Source organism: Agelaius tricolor, unplaced genomic scaffold (assembly GCF_023055355.1).
Source record: "Agelaius tricolor isolate 1412-34295 unplaced genomic scaffold, bAgeTri1.0.p SCAF_56, whole genome shotgun sequence".
In the NCBI taxonomy this organism is placed as follows: Eukaryota; Metazoa; Chordata; class Aves; order Passeriformes; family Icteridae; genus Agelaius; species Agelaius tricolor.
This window is the reverse complement of record NW_027269316.1, coordinates 1,527,228-1,551,427: the sequence shown is the minus strand read 5'-3', so window position 1 is coordinate 1,551,427 and position 24,200 is coordinate 1,527,228. Positions and strand designations below refer to the sequence as shown.

Below are 24,200 nucleotides of genomic sequence, written 5' to 3'. Positions count from 1 at the left end.
TGGGCCAAAGGTAGGCAAATAATTTTTTTAGTCCTAGGAGAAGAAGTAGCAAACACTTCTAACCTTAGAAATTGTTGGGTCTGCGGAGGTCCAGGAAGATCTGACAGCTGGCCATGGGTGGCCAACATGCCTATCTCAAGTTACCTCCAAACTGGTCAGGGATATGTTATGTAGGGTATATTAGACCCTTGTTCTTTCTTCTACCACAACTTCAGGGAAATCAGTTAGGAATCAAGGTATATGATGATCTAATTAGAGATACAGCAGCCCTGGCTGGAGGGAGCACCCAAAATGTGGAAAAGATGAATGGCCACCTGAGCGAATCATACAACACTATGGACCAGCCACTTGGAATCCTGATGAATTAATATCAGGTGCCAGAGAACCCATTTATAATTTAAACTGGATAATTAGGTTACAAGCTGTCTTTGAAATAATAATCAACCAGACAGCTACAGCTCTTGACCTTCTTGCTGTCCAATCCACTCAGATGAAGAATGCAATATTTCAACATCAGATGGTATTAGATTATCTATTACCAGAAGAAAGGGGGAGTGTGTGGAAAATTAAATTACTCTAACTGCTGTTTGCAAATAGATGACAATGGAAAAGTGGTGAAACAAATAACAAAAAGAATAAGAAATTTAGCTCATGTACTGGTCCAAACATGGAAAGGATGGGAATGGGACATGTTTTCATGGTTACCTCGTGTAATATGGGTTAAACAAATGCTTTTCTTCCTCTTATGTACTGTAGCAACTCTTATCTTTTTACCATATGTGATCCCTTGCTTAGTGCAACTTATTCAACATGTGATCAAGGAGACACAGGTAGCAGCCAGGACTACTAATCCAGAAATTAATACAAAAAGACAGAAAATTATATCACTGCAAATAATTGCAAAACCAAAAAAACCGCAAGAACAGAAAGTTAAGTCAATGATAACTAAGGTTTTTAAATACAATTATTGAGAAAATAAGATGAGGAGGGATTGAAAGGAATGAGAAGGAGGTGTCCTTACAAACTGTGGGCCTGATGGTAGATAAGGCCAGATACGAAGAGGTGAAAGAAGCAATGGGGGGGGGAACCATTAATTCCATAGGAATTCCACTAATTGACACAGATTGTTGCTCACCCAAGGCTGTGCTAAATCTCTGGACTTAGAGAAAAAGAACAGAGACACAAGGAAAAAGAAAAATGGCGGGGGGGGATACATTAGAAGGAATCTTAGGTATTAGGCGATTCGGGAAGTCTGTACCTCTCAAGTACCTCGGCCAATGGGGAAAGAGAGAGGGAAATGCGTCCGAAAAATTAGGATAAAAAGGAGGCTGTGTCCCCTAAAAATTCGAGAGACCCCAGGGAAAATACCCCAAGGCCTCTCCCTTTATTTGAATAGTTACAGGACTCCTCTGCCTCCTTTTTGGACATAAACCTCTGGTGTTCGTGGATTAATTTTCCTGACAGAGAGAAAAAATGACGATTTTGTCCGGAAAATTTTATATTTGGTACAGAACTCACTAGTCACCATGCTGCCCAGTTTAATCATGGGGCTCTGGCACCTAGGCTTGTATACGTCTCCGTATAAATGGTACAATTTGTCCAGGATATGGCTCTTTTTTAGATCATGGTCTTTGCTTTTGACAGTCTATTAGATCTGTACAATGTGTGCTTGACACTTTTAAATCAAAATTAGTATAGCTATAGCTTTCTTAAGCTGTTTTTTCAAACATGAAGCAAAATGCTGTACATGAAAACTGAGAGAAGCAAAATAATTTTTCCCATGAAAGTTATTTCACTATAGTTGTAAACAAATCACTCCGAAATCATTATCGAAGCATGTTTCTTCACCTGCTTAACCATTTTCAGGATTGTGGACCAATAATGTAATTATCAGGCACTTTCAAAAAAAAAAAAAAAAAAGGAAAAATAACTTCTAAAGGAACAGTTGTTCTCTTTAGCCTCATTGTGCTCCCTGCTCTGTCTTTCAGCAGTACATTGTAGTCAGCAAAGTGATTGAACTGGACTGTTTGACAGCTGTCAGGAGGTCCAGGAAGAAAAGTGTTTTCAGGTGTTGGAAAATAACCATTTAGCTTTTGCCCTTATTGCTAACTGATCTTTTGTTCCCAGTGAAGGCTGACAAATTCTTTCAAAAGGTGGTAAGAAATTACTCCTGCCTTCCTTGGCAGACACCTGTCTTTTAAACAGGACAGTTGCCCTTCTACAAGATATCAAATGCTTGCAACCATTAGGCTTCTTTCCTTTGTCTGAAGAAGACCTCATCTACTATTACTTCCTAATTGGGCAGTCTGTAGCCAATACTCATCCCAATGTTACACATGTTGGTCTGTCCACTAATCCTGATCCAAAAGCTCTTATCATCTATCCCTAGACAGAGCTCCAGGCAACCTTGCTCGTTCCTCACAGCTCTTTGCCTTTTCAGCCTGTCCTTCCTGAAGAGCTAGTATCCAGCCATTGCAGCACTACAGTCCTGTGAGCCATCACACCAGCTCGCTGCAATCCCAATGAGATTATACACCCCCAAGTGCATACAGGCCTCAAATTCTTTCTGCTTGTTTCCTATGTTGTGTACATTAGCATACAGACACTTAAGAGAGACCCACCACCATGCTGATTTTTGCAGAAAGGGTGTGAGCTTCCCCCATCATGCTGTCCTCTCAGCATGTCCTTATTTGTCCATGTATACTTAAAGTCAGCCCCCTTCTGCCCTGTTTTATTGGTGTCAAGGTGTGTTTTGTCCACATCACCCTGAACCTTTTGCTTACCAACCTAGGCCACCATGCCCATCCTGGAGCAAGTTTGCTGGCAGTTGTGACCCCATGACAGACCCATGCTGGAGCAGTTTGTGCCTGAAGGACTGCACCCCATGGAAGGGATCCATGCTGGAGCAGTTAATGAAGAACTGTAGCCTGTGGGAAGGACTCACATTGGAGAAGTCCATGGAGGACTGTCTCCCATGGGAGGGACGCCATGCCAGAGCAAAGGAAGAATGTGAGGAGTCTGTCCTCTGTGGAGGAAGAAGCAACAGAGGCAACGTGATGAACTGACCACAACACCCATTTCCCAGCCCTTAGGGGAAGGAGGTAGAGAATCAGGACTACAGCTAAGCCCAGGAAAAATGGAGGGGTGGGGGGGGGGACAGTGTTTTAAAGGTTTGGTAATAAATCCAATAATTTCCCCAAGTCAAGTCTGTTTTGCCCATAACAGTACTATCGGTGAGTGATCTCACCCTGTCTTAATCTCAGCCCGTGAGCCTTTTGTTATATTTTCTCTCCCCTGTCCACTTGAGGAGGGGAGTGATAGAGCAACTTTGGTGGGCACCTGGTATCCAGCCAAGGTCTGGCCACCACATTTGCATGCATGGAAAATGAATGATAAATGGTTTATTTGCAGAGGATATGGTGCATATATTACTAATTAGGAGGATCCCATAACAGTCAGTTTCATAAGCCATGGAGAACACCTCTGCCATCAAACTTCATTCCCCTCTGCATTCAGATAAGTCTTAAACAGCTATAACATAATCAAAGTTAACACAACCTAAATATCCTAATTTGCAAAGATTCTAACCAAAGACAACAACTATGTTCTGTCTAGCTATACTGATAGTGAAGTAGACTTAGTGGGACTGTTCTATTGATGCGTTAGAATGGATCCAAGATTCCAGCTCACTACCCAAACTGGAAGAACTAGACAGTGGATGTGGATGCTCCAACTTCTAGATTTTCACCACTAGAAGATGCATAGCACACATGCACAACTTTACTAGCCACCACTAGCTTAACCCTGCTTCAGTAATTAAGCTCAAAAGCAGAGTTCAAAACCCTCCAAACCCTTGGAAAATGACAGCTAATAAATGAAGAAGCATTATCTGAGTTGCAGCCTACATTAAATTAGCTTAAATGTACTTGGCTAGATGATATTAACTTAGAATGTGCAGCAGCTGTGCCTATAGTGAGATTATAACAAACAGGTACTCTGAACAGGTTTTGGTTCAATTTTAATACTTTTGTGTAACCCTGGTTAATTGGAAAAAAATGCTCAACTGTCCTGGGTAACCCAAAATGTTATTGTATTCCATATCTATCTGTGCGATGTCATATGCCAATATTGTTACTCTCTCTTCAAGACCTGGTGGCTAGAAACAGAACCATGGAGGTTGGCAGATGCTGGGGTCCTTTTAAGGTCAGGTCAGGGTCACTCAGGCAGAGGCTCTCTTGCCCTTTCTCTTTCGTTCTCACCAGGAAAGCTGAGGCAGGTCTTTGGACCATTTTTTTTCCTTTCTTTTTTGCTGCCACCACCCAGGACAACCAGTTGTGGTGCCATGCCAAGAAAAACAGAACAGCCCCTGCTCCGTATGGTTGCCCCAGACCACCAGCAGTGCCTGGTTGAATCAGGAGGATATGGAGTCCGAGTTATCCTAGCTGGCTGCCTGCTGCTTTTGCTGAGGAGAAGGCATAGTCCCTCCATGAGTTCCAGCTGCAAATCCAGTTCCAGCTGCCAGTTTTTGGCTGCCTTAATCAACAGAGCTGCCACCGTCAGAGAGATAAGAGGAGCATTTGTCCGTTTTTTGGAGTTTAGGGTTTTTTAAAATTTTGCCCTTGTTCCCTGTTAGTTGTTGTTTGGGGGAAGAGGGAGTTTTTGCTATTGCGGAGGTTCAGTTGCTGTGCTGTTTTTCTTTATTTGTTCTCTCTCTTCACACGTGGTTGGGAGAGGTTGTTGTCCACCATTTCTGCCTTTAACTCTCAGACCACGACATTGTCTACAGAAGGCACCATCTTGGGGGAGTGGTTTCTCCACCATTTTGTTTTCTTTGTTCCTAGGGAGTCCACGAGATTCAGCACCTTTGTATCTAGTGATTATTATTGTTATTTTTGCCTTCTGCTGTTTTGTTTTTTAGTAAACTGCCATTTTTTCACTTATATCTTGCATTTGTCTCACCTTATTGGTGAAAGGGGAGTGGTTAAAACTAAAAGGAGAGGTAACTAATTTTGGAGTATCCACCCCTTAAATTGTCTTAAACCAGGACATCAACACATTGCAAGATGAAAAAAAATTGGAACAACATATTAGCACCAACCACATGATGCCAGGGTAGACATTTATCTTCCCTAATTATGTTGTGTATTTAGTACTTAAGAGTTGAATATTTTTATGGTTACACGAGAAAGATGTATGCTGTAGAAAAACACCAGCAGGAAACAAGAGCTCACATTTCATTTCAAATTTAATTTGTCAAACAGACGTTATCTATATACATTGTGTATTGTAATAATTATTGTAATAGAAAGTAATTCAAATCTAAAATATTAACTGGCTGCATAGCACATTTGACATTATTGCCCATTTCAAGAGGGAAAACAATAAATTTCCAATAAATTTTGTCTGATTTGGATTCAAAAGTGTTCAGATATTGAACATGCCTTCTTTAAAACCTGTGTACACAAAAACTTTTCAGACCACAGTTTAGCTGAATATTTCCCATTTCATTACAACAAATCACAATATTGTCAGTTTAATAGAAAAACAAAACCAAAACATGTATCTGAAGCATCCAATAAAAAAGGGGCACTAAATGGAATAAAAAGGTTCCCATCCCCATTTTTGCATTCTAAACAGTAATTTCATAAAAATATTTTTATTAAAAAGTGTTAGTATATTGACTCTGTGACAAGAAAGACTGAGTAGGTAGGGAAAGGAACAAGCAAAAAAAAAATCTCATTTAATTAGTTTGCAATATTTTTCAGCGATTTCTTTTATTTTGAAAAAAAGCATTATTACAGCTGACTACAAACAAGAGAAATCTTGGCTATTTTACAGTTATGGGTACAGAAATATTCAAGCTTGTGATGCAAAGTGGCAAGGTGACTGCAGTATACAATGTAAATTAATAGCTTTGAAATGTGAACAAATGTCCTTGAGAATTCTTTACTAAGAAAACAAAAAAACTCCTCCTCATTTCTCCCTGAAACATGATCACAGGTCTGTGTTTAAAATCTCATTTGCAAACATAATTTAAACTATGTTCACCCTGAAACCAGTTTTATGAGATTCAGTCTGAATGGGGCAGTGTTGAGGTCCCTTTAAAAGTAAACATTTTTCATTTCTTAAAGAGGGGAAAAAAAACCCCAGAAAACACCTGCCACCAACATTTGCAGCACAGTGCAGCCGAAATTTTAAATACAAAAATATTTTTCTATTGTTGGGATAATAGACCTTGCATCCTGGAAAGAAGTAACAATACTGTGACTAACAATATCCAGTCCATATCTTTCAAGTCACATAAGGCAATTACTGTGTTAGTTTACTGTATATGGCTAAAAGATGGTCCAGAAAATGTCAGTCTTTGTTATGTTTTCCGGCTACTCCATGTATGTTCAGGTGTACTTTTGTGATCTGATGAGTGTTCAAATGGAGATCTGTGTCCTATAGGAGATCTTGACCCATAAGGAGACCTCTGATCTAATGGTGACCTTGGGCCACTACCAGAAGCTCTGTGGTCTATTTGCCAGTCTGAGTGGTACCTATAATCTCTGGAAGATTTATGATGGATATACTCTGAAGTGGAACGGTGATCTGAATGTATCCTGTGGTCTGAATGGGAACGGTGATTTGAATGAGGTCGACTGTCTTTTAAACTTCCTTCCTGGTTTGACCTGTGATCTCTGCTCCTGTGGTCATCCAGCTTTCTACGTTTACCATCACTATAGTATCTGAAAAAATTTACTTATTACTGAACACATAGTAAGGACTACAATTATGTCAATTCAACAGAGCTGCATAAGAGAAATGTCTTTGCAATTTTGCATTACTTAGAAAAGATTCACTGCTGTTTACTACAAGCATACTGAAAAACCAGGAAAGGAATTTTTAACAGAACAATTTACCTGCTGTCTTGTTTATAGTGATCCCAGTCTCTGTGGTCTTTTCCATTGCTGAAGGCTGAATAGGACCTTTTCCTTGAGTCATTTTTATTATAAGCATCTTCCTGATGCTTGTCCTTATGATGATCATAGTACTGTGACAAATGTCTATCAGAAGAACTATCCCTGCTACTGTCATCATGGTTTGTATTCTCCTTCAGTCTTTCAACACCTGTTTAATAAAGTAGAGGTTATAAGGAAGCCTCATACAGTAAAAATTATTTTCTTTATCCATTCAAATAGCTCTTCTATCTGTCAGATTTAAAGCAATGTGAAAATGGCATTATAGTTTGACAGAAACAATATCTAAATGATTGAAAGATAAATGCAGTAATGTGAGCAAACTGAGAGAGACCTCAGAAGGAAATAGAAGGCAAGCAAGCTAGAAATATAGATATGTAGGACTAAGAAACTAAATTTTTCAACCTTACAGACTGAATGGAGAAGATCAGTGTGGTCTAATTGAGCAGGGAGTAGAAACCAGGTGCCTTTAGTAGAGCAATTTGAAACAGAATGGTAGGAAGTTCCTCTCTAAGGAGACAGCCCTAGTGAGAACACTAGTTTTAGAGGTACACCTTCTTAATGAAAGGTTTTTAGTGGTATTCCTAAAATACATTATACTCATAATTACCATACTATTATTATTATATATAAATTTTAAACCCATGATAACATACTCTAGGTTTTATATAACATGATATAAAAAAAAAGTATTACAAGAAGGCAACTGTGGGAGCATAGAAAAACAGTATTATTGTCAATAGTAAATGACATCCCATATAACTGATTGCTAACCATAACTTCAGGGAATATCTTTATTATGATATGGTGACATTACAAGTGCTACAAACGGGTATAGAGCCTCCAAGAAGTTTACAAGTGTTGAGTTGGTCTCTCTCCCTTCTCAAAATTAAATACAAAAAAGTGTGGGTTTTTAAAAATTAACTTACTTTAAGAAAATGGCCAAATAACTTGCTACTAAAACCTCTAAGTGCCAAATTCAGTCCATGCTCAGTTGAATTTCATCACCAAACTAGTGAAGTTATGCTGTCAGCCTATCCCTATGATATCCATCAGTATGGGAGTTCTAGGAGACAGTTTTAAGTTTATTTCATTTTATATACCATCATTTAAGATATCCAGCACAATAATATGTTCCACATTTCTTACCTGGATTTCTAATTACATGTGTATTCATGTTGTTGCTAATATTCTGTTCGCTGTGCTGCTAAAAGAGACAAGTACAAAAACTGTCATTGATAAATCCCAAAGTTGCATCTGAATTCTTCAGAAAATATTCTAAGAAAACAAACTAGTTTACTATGAACAGTAAAATACATTTAAAGTGTATTGAGTGAAAGCAATTGATACTTTATAATAACAATTATAAAACTTAGAATATATTTTTGTATATTTAGAGAGTCTGAAAGTATTACCTGAGATTCTTGGCGTTTTTTGATTGCATGTTTATACAGCTTGTGCAGCTTTCTGGCATCAAATTCTGTAAACTTAGAGACAAAAATCCACAAGTTTCTGAGGAAAAAGAAAGAAAGGTTATAATTCTTCCATATATTAATTTTTATTGTGTCATACAACAGAACATGGACTTAAATGAAATTATTTCAACAGTATTTCAGTAAACTGAATTAATTGTAAAGTCTGTTACACAGAATATTGTCTAGCTGCACAGCAAACATTACTTAGCTGTATTTTAAACTTTTCAGAAATTAATTACTTTAATAATTTGCCATTTTGTAATATTTATCACAATGACTGAAGAATGCAAACTGCATGAAAAATAGTATTAATGGCAGTTTTGTCAATAGAATGATTTGGCAATTGCATAAAAATATAGTTTTCAATTTGTTGTGCAATTCTTCTAAAAGATTATTTGAAATATGTCAGAAAACTGGAGTATTTATTACTCAGTAAAGATTCTTCTGAACTTTAAATCTCTTGCAGTATAAAAAATTTGATCTACATGACTAATTTCCTACAGATATCAGGGATGGGATTTTCCCATGAAATTCCAAAGCCTGGTCAAAGCTTTTGAAACCAAATGAGAAATCTGAAAGAGGATGGAAGCAGCATGCCAAAATCTTTGATCCTAATCTATGCTATGGAAGAAGAAAGCAAAACAAAACAACACTTTTGGTTTCAAGAAGCCAAAACCTTAAAGACGAGATTTGCTTCTATGATTGCAGACACCAGATCTAAAGTCTAGAATTCTTTTAGCAAAGTTTACAGGTGGAATGCTTAAAAGACTACAGAATAGTACTGTTCTAACTAGTTTTTAGTTGAGAAACATCTCAAGTGTGTAGGCTCAAGAAGCATCTATCTGCTCTTTTACTGTGATGATTTAAATACTATAGTTTTTGCCTAGAGGTTTGCAAAACTAGACAAAACCAGAAAATGGTGTGCCCAATGACATCTGTATAAGAAATATAGCATGAATACCTTTACTAAATTCTATGTCTTATAAAAGATAGATAAAACACATACTTTAATAATCTATGCATGGTACTGTAGCATTACTATAATATTAATTATATTATAGTAGCTCTACCATACTCATTCTTCACTGAAAGGGTAGTCAGGCATTGAAACAGGCTGCTCAGGAAAGTGGTGGAATCACCATCCCTGGAACTGTTCAAAAAATGTATGGATGTGTCACTTGGAGACATGGTTTAGTGGTGAACACAGTGATAGTGCTGGGTTAACAGTTGGACTCAATGATCTTAGAGGTCTTTTCCAACCTTAACAATTCTATGAGTCTATGATCTTACTATGAATTTCCATTTAAAGAACCATAACATTTACCAAAGTGTCTTTAAGACATGGATATTGCTTTTGTATTTCAGTTCACCCCAATATTTTAAAATAAAGCAAGTACAAACAGCTGAAATATTCTGTTAACAGTCTGCAAGAAAATGAAATGACTGAGCTTTGTATATGGAAGTGCAACTATATTTGCAACCATAAAGGATTAAAGTGCACATTATGATAAAACTAAATCTAACTGCATTAATAACTTAACAACAATATATAGTAAGTTTATAAACCAACATTTTCCTCAATTTTTCCAAAGTTATCACCTCACAGATGCATAAGAACACTTAAAACTCTTATTTCATTTTGAAATACATTTCGGAGTATGTTAGGATAAATGTTTTTTATCAAGTCAGTTAATATGATTTAATTTTAGAGTATATTTTAAAAAAGAATAAAGGATTCTGCAACTCAAAATCATTCAAAGTTGAACACACACATTTATAATGGCCTGTTTTAAGCATGAATAAAAACCAAAACCAAACATCAATGTTGAAAAAAGCAGATTCTTTAATGATAAGAACTCTTTTCCACTAAACATGAAATATACTCTAAATACAGTTATTTTCTCTTTGCATTTGGTTTTAAAAAGTAAGAGGACTCCACCTACTAGACAAAATGCATTGCTATGCAAGTATAAAAAAGTGAAACCAATAAAAGCTGCTACCACTTTTAATCTTCTTTTCATAAGCCCTTATTTAATACAGCAGAAAAATTAAATAAATGGAGAATAATAAATGAGAAATAAGTTAAAATTATTCTACTTAATATAAGCTATTATGGATTTCCCTTTTTCAAGAAAAATCATGCAGAATAACTTACTTTCTCCACTGTTTAATTTGTTCAGGATTTGCGTACTCTTTTAGACATTCGGTAATGTGGTCCCCAATTTTGATTAGGCACTGTCTAGTATGCTCCAGCTGTTCCCTTTCAGAAAGGCCTTTCTCTGGTCTATCCAATTGTTTCAATGCTGCTTTAACAGGCCTCATTCTTTCTTTGCACTGTAAAATTTTTAAAAAAGGAATACATTAATTCAAAAATAAAAATATAAAAATCATAAAACATGACTCACCCTTACACAGGCAAAGACAGTACTGTTGTAAGCCAAATGAAAAAAAAGTCTTTGCTTGCAGCTCTTTTAGTTTTACTATAAAATTTCATTTGGAAAAGTAGCTTTTTAAATCCAGTTGAAAATTTACTTATGTATGAAAGTATTAAATTGTATGTAACCCATATTAAAGATTTAAGAAAGCACTAAGTTAATATAAAAGATTTTCTGAGGGAAAGGAATTACTAGGTTTTACAATCATGGGTTTAACTTTCAGCACAAGTATATAGGACAAGAGTTATTTTACTTTTTAGAGCCTTGAAAGCTATACAAACTCAGTGCCAAGATTAGGTATGAGAATGTTTAATATATTTTAAGTAGATACTTTCTGCAACAATTAAACTTGGCATTCAACAGAGGATCAGCATTCCTTCTCTGTGCAGCTTTTAAGCCTGAGTTCTATGCAGATACTAGGATAAAGCTAGTTTAGGTGTGCCTAAATTAGTAACAGTGATGACAACACATGTACTCATAGGTATATTTCATATGTGTATGCTTGAATTTTCACACTGATTTAAACATGTTAATAGTAAATACAGATAAATCAGTTAGCATGTTTTAAATTATAGACCTTTGCTTGGAAATACCATTCAATCACAATGGCAAGGTAGATGAAATGCATATTTTACCTGTCACAAGATAGACAAGAAGTCAAATGAGTTAGCCTCAACAACCCACAGCAGTAATTTCCATTTGAAAAGATAAACATGCTAATTAGATTGCATCTGATCATGGCATAATGATAAATATACCTTCCTGAACAGAGGGCCTGGACAAAAAAAATGTTCTATATGTAAACCCAACCTATAATTACTCCCACTAAGGAAGGAAGACAAGTCTATATATCCAGAACCAAAAATATGAGGGATTTTGGAAAACATCACAATCACTGTGGCAACATCTAGGGACAACTCAAAAATCAGTGAAGCTGTTTCATTACCAGATCATGCCATTAAGTAATTAAGCAGCTACATTACCTATTGCACTAACCACAGCTTAAGCAACTTTTTAAAAGACAGTTTACAAAATACACTGCTTAAGTGTAGAGGTGAACAGAGAAGCGCAATTGTACATGGGAATTGTGTGATTTTCAGTCACCTAGCCACTCACAAGATATCCTGGAAATTATAGATGAATCACTTATAACATCATTTAGAATAAAAAAAAAACCCCAAAAACAAAAACAAAAAAAAAAAAAAACAAAAACAAAAAAAAAAAAAAAAACAAAAACGCAAAACAACAACCCCCACATAGGTAAGCTAGTCAGTACCATACTGATGAGAAAACAAGATCATTTGCTTCTTACAGCCAGCACCACAGTAGACCCAGTAAACCTGTCTAGCAGTAACGGACAACTGTTGAAAGCAGAATGATAGAACTTTTACAGCAGCAAAGTAGCTGCTCAAAGTAAATTCTTAGCATCCTTCCAAAGTCCCCAATCAAACTATAAAATGTTACATATCTCCCTTTTGTTCTTCCAATATTGTTTCTGTTGTGGACAAAAGTAGTGATATAACTGAAATTCTTTTGGTATCAGATATTACTCCAGCAAGATATTTCTAAGGACTTTAGGATTTGTTCCTTCCTCTGTCTAATGCAGGAAGTCTGTAATACTTTAAGAGCAACTTTCTCTTGTTAGCTTACAAAGAACAAAGGGGTATTTGATAAGGCCAAGTCAGAGACTACAGCAGCTGCATTAAAATTCATTAATTTCTGTCCTTTAAGAAGCAGTATCCATGAATTATTCTTGAGGATAGATCTTCACAGTCTGTATTTTAAAACTATACAGCACACACAACTAGACAAATACTCTTCACTATACTGCATAAATGCAATAAAATAAAACTGCTAACCTGAAAACAAAACTGAATTTAGTATAGCATCAATAAGCCTTCAGTGATCTAAGATTTTACTGGCAATAGATATGTGCATTATAATACCTAATAGCAGAATCAAAAACATCAGAAATTGTGCTCATTTAGTATATCAAGTGTAAACACTAAGTTATTAACAAGGGACTTACCACACCAAATGTCCTCTGATCCAGTTCTTCAGATTCTTCTGATATTGGAACTGTTTCACTAGTTGCAGTAATATGAACTGGAATATCCAACAATGAAACTTTTTTATTTTTTTCTTTATTTTCAGATTTGAGTTCATTTGCCTAAGAACAAAACATGAAAATATATCTGATAAGCAAACCTTACTTTTCGGCTGAAATTATATTGTAATTAGGCAATCACTGCATTCTCTTCAATAATAACAAAAAGAAAGAAAAAAAATCTGTCATGCAGTGATAGTACCTTTTATTTTCTCTTGGAGGGATGGAGAAGGAGAATGGACAAGTTTCTTCCACTTGCACTCTCAGTCCCACTAAGCTATAGATCTTTAAAAAGGTAATTTCCCATTTCATTTGCCTGTCCTTGTACTTACAAGTGGCAAAAATAAAACTTCACATGATGCAAAAAATTTCAATGAAATGACTGATCCAAAATATCTTTTCAACTCAAAATCATTCACAAAAACCTGGTGGCCTTTTCTAGTGCTATATAAGAAAAAATAAACCTAGTTACCTTTTCTTCCTTTACTTCTTTTTCTTTCTGTGTGGATTCTTTTAGTTTGCTTTCTCTCTTTTCTTTAATATTTTTAAACTCTTTCTTATCCTCTTTTTTCTCTCTTTTTAAATGCCTCTTATTTTCTTTTTCTCTTGTCTCTCTTTTTTCCACAGCTTCCATCTTTATACCAATATCTGGCTCAGGCTTTTCTTCATTTTCTTCTGCTTTTATTTTTTTATGTGGACATTTCACTGAAACAATCTCATCCTGAAATACACAAGCATATATGTCACATCAAATAGAGTTTCTAACTATACAAGTTTTGCAACTATCAGATTAAAATATACTTTTTTCTGTGTGTGATTTCTTTAGACTTAGGTTTAACACCTATCAAATGGAGCTGGATGCAGTTTCAAAACAAGATGAGGACTACTCACTCATTTCCTTAATGTGACACAAAACAAGTATTGATTGGGCAGGGATAATGGGCGTGTGAGAGATTAAATCCATTTAATTTTGTATTACCAAAGAAATCTGCTCCTGTAAAAAGTAGTTAAGCTGCAAAGAGCTAAAAGGAATAAGGAAGTAGACCTCACAAGACTGAGCTGATTTTTCAGGGCATGGTGATGATAAAAGACTTCTGTTCTAGTAATTTTGTTCCAGTAACTTTTGTGTGACCCTGAATTAAACAGTCACAGTGATAGGAGAAGGGAACAGAGTTCCAACTTTTGCTTTTTCAGACATGTTTTGAAGAATCTAGTGTTTTTTTCAGCTACCTTCAAAGTCACAAAATTAGGTGCAACGTGGCCCCTAAACCTAATCTGTTGGGGTTTTTTTTCTTCTCTGTAGTGGTTTCTGCTGTGTGATAAATAAATGAACCAACAAAAAGAGAGTCCTAAAGGAACACATCAGAAGTAATAAAAACATAACAAAGTTGAGTAGCTCATTAGAACAATATCTATTGAATAGTAGTCAAACTTAACATCAACAATCCATGGGCCCTGATGGGATGCATCCACACGTGCTAAAGGAACTGGCAAACATCACTGCTAGGTCACTCGCAATAATCTTTGAAGGAGGACCCAGGGAACTACAGGTCACTCAGCTTCACCTGAATCCCTGGAAAAGTGATGGAGCACCTCACTCTGGAGACCATGTCTATCCCCATGGATGACAAGAAGGTGATCAGGAGTAATCAGCATGGATTCACTAAAGGGAAATTATGCTTAACCAACCTGATTGCCTTCTACAATGGGACAACTGGCTGGATAGATGAGAGGAGTGGATATTGCCCATCTGGACTTCAGCAATGCTTTCAACAGTCTCCTGTGACATCCTCATATCATAGTGGACAGTGAGGCAGATTGAGAACATGGCTGAAAGGCAGGTCTCAGAGTGTTGTGATCAGTTGCAGTCTAGTTGGAGGCCTGTCACTATTGGTGTCCCCTAAGATTCAATGCTGGGCTCAGTATTGTTTAACTTGTTCATCAATAACTTAGATGAAGGGGTAGATGCCTCCTCAGCAAGTTCACTGATGATACAAAGTTCGGAGGAGTGGCTGATACCTCAGAGGGCTGTGCAGCCCTTCAGAAGGATCTCGACAGGTTGGAGAGATGGGCAGGGGGGAACCTTCTGAAATTCAACAAGGCAAATGCAGGGTCCTGCATCTGGGTAAGAATAACTTCAGGCACTGGTACAGGCTGAGGGTGACCTGCTGGAAAGCAGCTCTACAGAGAAGGACCTCAGGGACCTGGTGGACAACAAGCTGTCCATGAGCCAGCAGTGCCCTTGTGGCCAAGAAGGCAAATGGTATCCTGGGGTGCATTAGGAAGAGTATTGCCAGCAGGTCAAGGGAGGTGATCCTGCCCCTCTATTGAGCCCTAGTGAGGTGCATCTGGAGTGCTGTGTCCAGTTTTGGGCTCCTCAGTATGAGAGAAACATGGAACTCCTGAAGGGAATCCAGCAGAAGGCTACAAAGATTATTAGGGGACTGGAGCATCGCACTTATGAAAAAAAACTGAAGGAGCTGGGTCTCTTCAGCCTGGAGGGGAGAGATCTGAGAGGGGACCTTATCAGTATCCCCTTATCTGAAGGGACGGTGTCAGAGGATGGAGCCAGGCTCTTCTCAGTGGTGCCAAGCAATAGGACAAGAGGCAATGGGCAGAAACTGGAACACAGGAAGTTCCACCTGAACATGAGGAAGAACTTTACTGTGCAGGTGACTGAGCAATGGAACAGATTATCCAGAGAGGGTGTGGAGTCTCCTTCTCTGGAGATATTCAAGAACTTTCTGGACACAATCCCAAGTAACATACTCTAGGGGAACTGGCTTGATCATGGAGGTTGGACTAGATGACCTCCAGTGGTCCCTTCCAACCTAACCCATTCTGTGATAATGAAAGCCCTGACATACACAGAAGCATTCACTTGCATGTCTCAAAACACCGTTTATTTATGCTGTACTTTCTAAACAATCTTGATTTTTTTTCCTGAGCCTGAACAAAAGTTGCTACCCGAAGAATCATAATCAGTGGTAAAAATGGATTAGTCAGAAACATTAGTTTTATATTTTGATTTTTAAATAAAATTGAATTTTGAGAAGATAAAATGCTCAAGTCTTTGTATGAATGATATTTACCTCATTATACTCATCATCATCAGATTTTTCTGAGGGTGGTGATGAGTCACTTTTTATTTCTTCTTTAATTTTTGCAGTCTTTGTTGCTCTATTCTTCTTACTTCTTGCTTTCTTCCTCTTTGAATTGCCCTGAATGTAAATTAGCACCTTTATTATGTCAACTGACAAGTGTCTGCATCACAGTTGCAGAAAAAGATTTTGGTTTTCATGTTAAAGAAAGCATTCAACTTATTTATTGCCGCTAATGACCACCACTTTTCTCAGGATTGGAGACCAAGCCTAATGCAACAGTAAAGAATATTTACAAATAAGGGAGGAAAAAACAATATTAAATTTGCAATACATTCCTTGAGTTAGTTTCATCTAATACAATTACCAATACAGAGAAAAATGACACAAAGAAGAGTGGAACTAAGAATAAGACAAGTATCTGCTGACATTCCCATAGGTATATTATGTTATCTTGCTACTGAATATTAAGCTTAACTTACTGCACCAGTAAGTCTTTGCACTTCTTTTCTTGCAAGGTCTTTATTCAGTAATTTAATGAGGTAATCTGCACGGGTCTGCAACTGCTTTGCCTGTGGTTTCTTATCTGGGTCATCAGGTAAAATCTGAGGAGAACAATGGTAGCATCAACTACAAGTACACATTATCAGATTAGGAAGCTGCTAGTGTGAAGCACTGGGAACAGAAAAAGCTGAATTAAAAAATAAGCAAAAAACCAATCAACTCCAACTATACCTGACCAATATGCAGGCAGCCTCAAGGAATGGACAACTTAAACATATTATTGTTGCTCAAACACACAACCAATGTAGTCTTGAAAATATTCTCACAAAATTTACAGTCAGCTCAAGAAACTAGCTTCAGATTTCTGTTTCCACTCTCATAGTTCATCTAAAAAATTCAGAGCTCCTGTACCACTGTCATCCACAGATCTCCTAGTTCTGCCATGTGCTTCTAAATGCATTAACTCATTACCACAGGATATGCAGAAGCCAAAAAAAAAAAGAAAGCGTGGTTTCATAAAACAAGCAATTAATGGAAGGCAGGGGCAGAATATCATTAAACAGATTTCTATACAACCCTGGCTCCTCAAATCCCAAAGCTACAGGTTGGCAGTACCACTGTGTTTGCTTCACTCCAGTATTTCCCTAAGTGTTTCTCACTACTTCTAAGCAGCCATTGCACTACTTCTAATCTGACAAATACAGCAATTCTCATGTTGTAAATGAAAGTCACTTTCAAGCAAAGAAAACAGTGATAGGGAAACCAAACCAAAGTCCCCAAACCAACTTCCCTCCAAAAAATCAAGAATAAAATTACAGAATTCATAAATTACTTAGGTTGGAAAAGACCTCTGAGATCATAGAGTCTAACCTTTGACCAATCATCACCTCGTCAACTAGACCATGGCAATAAGTGTCACATCCAGTCGTTTCTTGAACACCTCCGGGTATGGTGATTCCAACACCTCCCTGGGCAGTCCATTCAAATGTTTAACAACCCTTTCCATGAAGAAATTTCTCCTGATGTCCAACTATAATCTCCCCTGGCACAGCTTGAGGCCACATCCTCTTGTCCTGTCACAAGTTGCCTGGGAAAAGAGGCCAACCCTCACCGAGTTACAACCTCCTTTCAGGTAGTTGTAGAGAGTGATAGGGTCTGCCCTGAGCCTCCTTTTCTCCAGGTTAAACAACCCCAGCCCCCTCAGCCAATCCTCATATGACTTACTCTCTAGACCCTTCAGCAGCTCCATTGCCCTTCTCTGGACTCACTCCAGCACTTCAATGTCTGTCTTGAAGGGAGTGGCTTAAACTGAACACAGGATTTGAGGTATGGCCTCAACAGTGTAGAGTACAGGGGGACAATTACTGCCCTGGTCCTGCTTCCCACACTATTTCTGATACAAGCCAGGATGCCATTGGCCTTCTTGGCCACCTGGGCACACACTGGCTCACGTTCAGCTGGCTGCCAACCAGCAGCCCCAGGGCCTTTTCTGCCAAACAGCTTTCCAGCCACTCTTCCCCAAGCCTGTAGCGCTGCAGGGGGTTGTTGTGATCAAAGTGCAGGACCCAGCACTTGGCCTTGTTGAACTGAATACCATTGGTCTTGGCCCATCAATCCAGCCTGTTCAAATTCTTCTGCAGAGCCTTCCTACCCTCCAGCAGATTAACACTTCCACCCAACTTAGTGTCATCTGCAAACTTACTGAGGGTGCACTCAATCCAGATCATCAATAAAGATATTAAACAGGACTGGGCCCAATACTGATCCTTGGGCCTGGCCATCCAGCAAGTTCTTAACCCATCAAGGACTGAACCTGTCCAAGCTGTGGGTTGACAGCTTTTCCAGGAGAATGCTGTGGGAGACAGTATCAAAGGCTTTGCTGAAGTCTAAGCAGACACATCCACAGCCTTTTCCTCACCCACTAGGCAGTTCGCCTTGTCATAAAAGTAGATCAGGCAGGTTAGGCAGGACCTACATTCCCTAAACCCATGGTGGCTGGGCCTGATTCCTTGGTTGTCCAGTATGTGCCATGTGATCACACTCAAGATGATCTGCTCCATAACTTTGCTGGATACTGAGGTCAGGCTGACAGGCCTGTACTTCCTCGGATACTCCTTCCAGCCTTTCTTGTAGATGGGCATCACATTGGTTAACCTCCAGTCATCTGGAACCTCCCTAGTCAGCCAGAACTGATGACAAATAATGAAGAGCATCTTACTGAGCTCTTCTGCCAGCTCCCTCAGTACCCTTGGATAAATCACATCTGGCCCCATAGACTTGTAAGTGTCTAAGTGGCTCAGCAGCTCACTAACTACCTCCTCCTGGATTACAGGGGGGCTATTCTGCTCCTCATCCTTGTCTATCAGCTCAGGGGGTCAATTGTTCTGAGGATAACTGGTCTTACTGTAAGACTGAGGCAAAGAAGGCACCTTTGCCTTTTCCTCATCCTTGGTGACAATGTTTTCCCCTGCATCCAATAAGGAATGGAGATTCTCCCTGGCCCTCCTTTTGTTGTTAATGTATTTGTAAAAGCATTTTTTATTATCTTTCATGGCAGTGGCCAGGTTGAATTCTAGTTGAGCTTTTGCCTTTCTAATATTCTCTCTACATGATCAAACAACATCCTTGTACTCTTCCTGATTTGCCTGCTCCTTCTTCCAAAAGTCTGGAATTAATTCAAATTAACACAACTAGAGTATTTAAACTAGGGAAGCAAAAGATGGAAGAGAGAATTCAAGTGATAGAGACACAAAGAAATACAGAAACATAGCAGACTCTAAGAAAGTATACTTCAACTGAATACACAAAATCTTAAAATCTAATAATTTACCAAAAGGATACAAAGAAGTACAACTGACCTAACTTCTGGGCAATTTCAGTTATCATAAAATAAACTCTTTCAGTAACTGTTCTTATTAACATTATTACCTAAACAAAAAAACTCCTTGATGAAATTTTGCAGATGACATACCTTTTGTGTCAAACTGAGATCAGGATCCATTTTTATCATTTCCCAGCTGCCATAGCCATATTCGTAGATACCTATTAACAGATTGGAATCATCTTCCTTACCCCAATCTATATCAAAATGAGCTGCCTTGGTGTGGCATGGGATGACATATCTAGTAGAAATAAATTAGAAATATACATAAGCAAACTTTTCAAACTTAGTAAGGGATAGAAGAACATGCCACATATCACTGAGATCCTGATATATTTAGTAAGTAATCCACATAACTATCAGGCTTTCTTACAATTTCTATAAACTATTTATTCAAATCAGTACCAAAATATGTTTTAAAGGAGGTCAAGATTAAGATATGAAAACAGTCATCTATCTGTGGCCATGGACTGAGTTAGAACTGGCTAGCCATGAAGATAAGCTTAGAATATTACTCAAGTGAAACTGCTAACTGAATAAGCAGATAGTCTAGGGACTATGATACACAAGGTAGTAAGCTAAAAAGTTCATAGGTCTAAACAACTACTAACAATTACCATCTGCTCCATTTTGACAAATATTGCATTCTCTCAGGCAGAGGTGACACAAAGCAGTTCCTCAACAAGTCTGATTTCAAGCCTGGAATAATTAAGAATAACTGAACCCAGTCCCCAATGAATACAGTTCGGAAGTCAAAGCAAATACTGGCTTCTAAGGAGAGGGAAGAAAGAATAAAGAAAGAATGTGGAGCAGATTTCTGCTGCCAGTTCTTAGAGGTAATGGAGTGGCATGAGTGTCCCAGTGTACTCAGTCTGGAATGCTTAAATATATTCATAAAAGCCTTGAATAACTTTCTACATTATGGGTTCCTTTAGGAAGAAAAAAGAATACCTTTTCCTTTCTTCTGGATCTGCAGGAATGGATTTGTGCAATGGTGCCAACTCTTCTTCATGAGAAATAACTAACTTTGCATTCACCTGCACTCCTGATATTCGGAATGTTGGGCCTTTAACTTTCCCAAATCTACCTCCTTAAAATAAAGGAACAAATTATTAAAATATTTAGCTTTTATGTATATCTTATAGACAAACATAGAGAAAAAAAAAAGTTTGATGCTATAGCAGCAGACATTCAATTATAGGAAATGATTTTTTCTTAACCAAATGCTTTAATTAAACTCCAGAACCTCAAGGTCTTCCAGTTAATACTAGCAGATTAATTTTAAATTTCACGGTAAAGCAAAACCATATTGCATTCTACTATGACAACTCACTCAGGGAAAGGGGGAAGAAAAACAAAACCAAAAAGTCTTCTTACTAAAATCCTTTTTTCTAAATCACCTAGCATGCTAACATTTTGTTAATGTTTTCCCCTAACACAATTGTTTTGTTATGATCAGAGTGCAACAATCGTTCATATCTCTTTGACACTTTTTATTCCTCTCCCCCACCCCCAAACACACTTTACCTGCTCTTTCTTGGCCAAAGGAATTGTCCTTTAAAGCCTTAATGCATCCATTATGTACAAGTTCTCCCAGACGTCTAAGGTCTATCTCAGATTTATCAACTAGCTCAGCATCTCTAGCTATAGCATCTAACCTGGAAGAAAACAAATATGTTTTTACAGCTCTAAAACTTTAGTATTATGAATGACTCCTTCAGATTTTGAAACTAGAAAAGTGATCCTGTAAGTTATCATTCATCCACACTTGCTGTGTAAAATTTTAATGCATGCAGTTAAAAGCAGCTAAAGAAAATACAGAAACTATAAAAAAGGGTATTTCACATAAAGGACTATACAACAGGAAATATAAAGGATCCTATCAATGCAGTTTTGAGTTACATTTCAACATATTCTTTTAAATAGAAAAGGAACTATTATTAAGTCTATGGTTTTATTCACTTATCAAACAAAAAAACCTGAATGACTGTCACTAATGCAGAATTAACAGAATAGTAGGTTAAGTATAAAGAAAAAGCAAGCAGTCTTGCAAAATGTATAGATTTGTCAAACTGGCTGTCTACATACATATCATATATGATGAAAGGAAAAAAAAATTAAATTCATGTCATAGTACAGGCAAAAGATTAGGCACACTATTTCCTCTTTAACCTAAGGTTTCTTGGTGTAGTGTTTAATTTTAATGGAAACAAGGTACCAAGTTGCTATACAAATATAAGCAAATTAGTTTACCTTTCAAGTGGGCCACCAAATTTCTTGTAACTCTTTATAAACCTAATAACAGAAAATAATTTTGCAGTTAAAAAAATGTATGCTTAACTACATTGGTTTTAAAAATGTACGTGTAAAGTCTTAGTACAAGGCTATGTGGACAATACAAAGAAAATAAGAACTAGAGAGACTAGGATGGCTTACTATATGAAGACAACCCACATTTAAAACCAGAGTTCTATTTGTTTTAATAAATTATATAAATAAAACAACAGAAGATACAATTTCTTTCAAAAGTTACTTTACTAATTAGTTTCACATGACAAAGAATTCAGCAATGTGATGTGTCTAATCATAAAAATCAAATGTGGACTTATAGTAAATTGAGAATTCAGATATTATGTTAGGTCTCTCATAATAAAGAGAAGCTAGCGGCAATTTTAAGACTTAGGAAAACATAACATGAAAGATAAAGGAATGCAAGCATAAGAATATCCCTGACAAAAGCAGCAAACCATTATATATTAGATAAAATGAAAAGGAAACAAGGCTCTTCAAGGTTATTTATATAATCAAAAATACTTTATAAGCTGTACAGTATTTTAGAGAAAAATGAATACTTAAATTACAGAAGCAAAGTAGCATTTCACAAACCAAAGTAAAGCAAAACAATTTCTACTCCTTCTCCCAAAGAAGTATTTTTAGCATCAAATATTGTGGGACCAGCTGCACAGATTCACTTATGTACTGGGTTTTGCTGAGATAAAGTTAATTTTGTTCAGAGCACCATATCTACTAGTATGTTTTAGATTTGTGACCAAAGCATTGTTGATAACATACTAATGTTTCAGCTCTTGCTTAACAGTGTTTTCACAGCATCAAGGCCTTTGCTGTTTCTCATACCACCCCACCAGTGAGTAGGCTGGGGGTGCACAAGAAGTTGAGAGGGGACACAGCTGGGACAGCTGACCCCAACTGACAAAAGGGTTATTCCAGACCATATGGTGTCATGCTTGGCAATAAAAACTGTGTAGAAGGAGGGAGAGGAAATGTTTGGTGTTATGGTATCTGTCTTCCCAAGTAACTGTTACACATGGTGAAGCCCTGTTTTCCAGGAAATGGGTAAATGCTTGCTACTGGGAAGTGGTAAATGAATTCCTTGTTTTGCTTTTCTTGTGCATGTGGCTTTTGCTTTCCCCATTAAACTGTCTTTATCTCAACCTACAAGTTTTCTCATTTTTACCTTTCTGATTCTCTCCCCAGTCCCTCTGGAGGAGACTGAGCAAGCAGCTGTGTGGTGCTTAGCTGCCTACCAAGGTTAAACCACAACAACGTATCAAAATATTTTTTTTTTAGTTTTAAAATGCATCATATAACATTAACACAAATACAATGACAAGGAATTTAAAAAAACAAAACTCGCTGAACCTTTTTGTAGAACATTTTTTAACTCAAGTTATTCCTCACCAAAATAGGTTCAAATTCTGCACATAACAGTTTCTTACATCAGCACCCCAAACTACTCAAGAGTAAAGACTTTAATGCCTAAAATAAAAAAATTAAACTAAATAAATGCAAAATAGACTCATTTCCACATTTTCAAACTCTAAAATGACAAAAACAAAAGTTTTGTCCCTTTAAACATGCATGTCCCCCCACATCTTACCGCCTAATCTCTGCATCACTAAATCCTTTAATATTTTCTCGAGGAATAGTTCGTGGTCTTCCACGTTTTTTTGGTCGTTTTCTTTCTGAGACTGAGTCACTATCAGATCCAGAATATCTTCTCCTCCTACTGCGTTTCCCTTCACTTCCATTAAAGCTGATCTGGAATTTCAGATTAAGTAGTTCAAAGCTACATGACTTAACATTTTATTAATATGTTATCTAGCCTGTCAAAAATGAGGGGGATGTGTGTGTGGGTGCCACAAATGAAAACCACCCAACCCAAAAGTACAAGCCAAAAAAACTGCAATAGAAAACCCAAATAATAACAACAACAAAATCAGTTAGTCAGTAGAAACCCAGATACCTGTTTTGCACAGTTTCTCATCCTTGGCAGCATATATATTTCTTCAAGTTCTTTTTGTCTTTCTTCCTCTTCTATTCGTCGCCGCTGGACTTCTGGAATGATTTCTTCCCAGTTTCTTAAATTTTGTTCTGGTTTCAACTCAATGTCATCTTCATCCATATTAGAAAAGTTAGCCACCTTAGATATTGGAAGATAAGTATTTTCACCAAATCAATACATCCTTTACTTATACAAAGAGCCAGTAATTAATATATTAGAAAAACTTAGAAACTTAGTTCAGAATGACACATTTTATTTATTTGTATATACACAAAATGTATACATATAAAATGCTTCATGAAGGACTGTCTCTAATGAAAATATTTTCAGAAATGAAACACACACACTGCATACAACATGGCTGAATATAAAGATAAGAATATTTTTCTTCTTTTACAAGTTGAGAACTATAAAACCACTATAAAATGCATA

The 24,200-nt window shown here is 37.1% G+C and overlaps 1 protein-coding gene across 4 annotated transcripts in view; it reads right to left on the bottom strand.

Moving 5' to 3' along the window:
- Nucleotides 1-2,255: 2,255 nt before the first annotated feature.
- Nucleotides 2,256-24,200, bottom strand: part of LOC139604859 (chromodomain-helicase-DNA-binding protein 1-like) — an 85,649-nt gene continuing 63,704 nt past the window's right edge. The window contains exons 22-36 of one of the 4 annotated variants that reach the window (XM_071456177.1): nucleotides 23,730-23,906; nucleotides 23,364-23,524; nucleotides 21,719-21,760; nucleotides 20,993-21,123; nucleotides 20,417-20,555; nucleotides 19,556-19,706; nucleotides 16,563-16,685; nucleotides 16,072-16,200; nucleotides 13,452-13,700; nucleotides 12,902-13,042; nucleotides 10,593-10,771; nucleotides 8,378-8,474; nucleotides 8,112-8,169; nucleotides 6,906-7,113; nucleotides 2,256-3,025 (exon numbers count right to left, since the gene is read on the bottom strand). In XM_071456177.1, the coding sequence (XP_071312278.1) occupies nucleotides 2,941-3,025; nucleotides 6,906-7,113; nucleotides 8,112-8,169; nucleotides 8,378-8,474; nucleotides 10,593-10,771; nucleotides 12,902-13,042; nucleotides 13,452-13,700; nucleotides 16,072-16,200; nucleotides 16,563-16,685; nucleotides 19,556-19,706; nucleotides 20,417-20,555; nucleotides 20,993-21,123; nucleotides 21,719-21,760; nucleotides 23,364-23,524; nucleotides 23,730-23,906 (2,070 nt within the window). In that variant the 3' untranslated portion in view covers nucleotides 2,256-2,940. Of the gene's footprint in view, nucleotides 3,026-5,227; nucleotides 6,732-6,905; nucleotides 7,114-8,111; nucleotides 8,170-8,377; nucleotides 8,475-10,592; nucleotides 10,772-12,901; nucleotides 13,043-13,451; nucleotides 13,701-16,071; nucleotides 16,201-16,562; nucleotides 16,686-19,555; nucleotides 19,707-20,416; nucleotides 20,556-20,992; nucleotides 21,124-21,718; nucleotides 21,761-23,363; nucleotides 23,525-23,729; nucleotides 23,907-24,200 lie in introns of those variants that run through there. The other 3 variants (XM_071456173.1, XM_071456174.1, XM_071456176.1) reach the window with 3 other exon arrangements.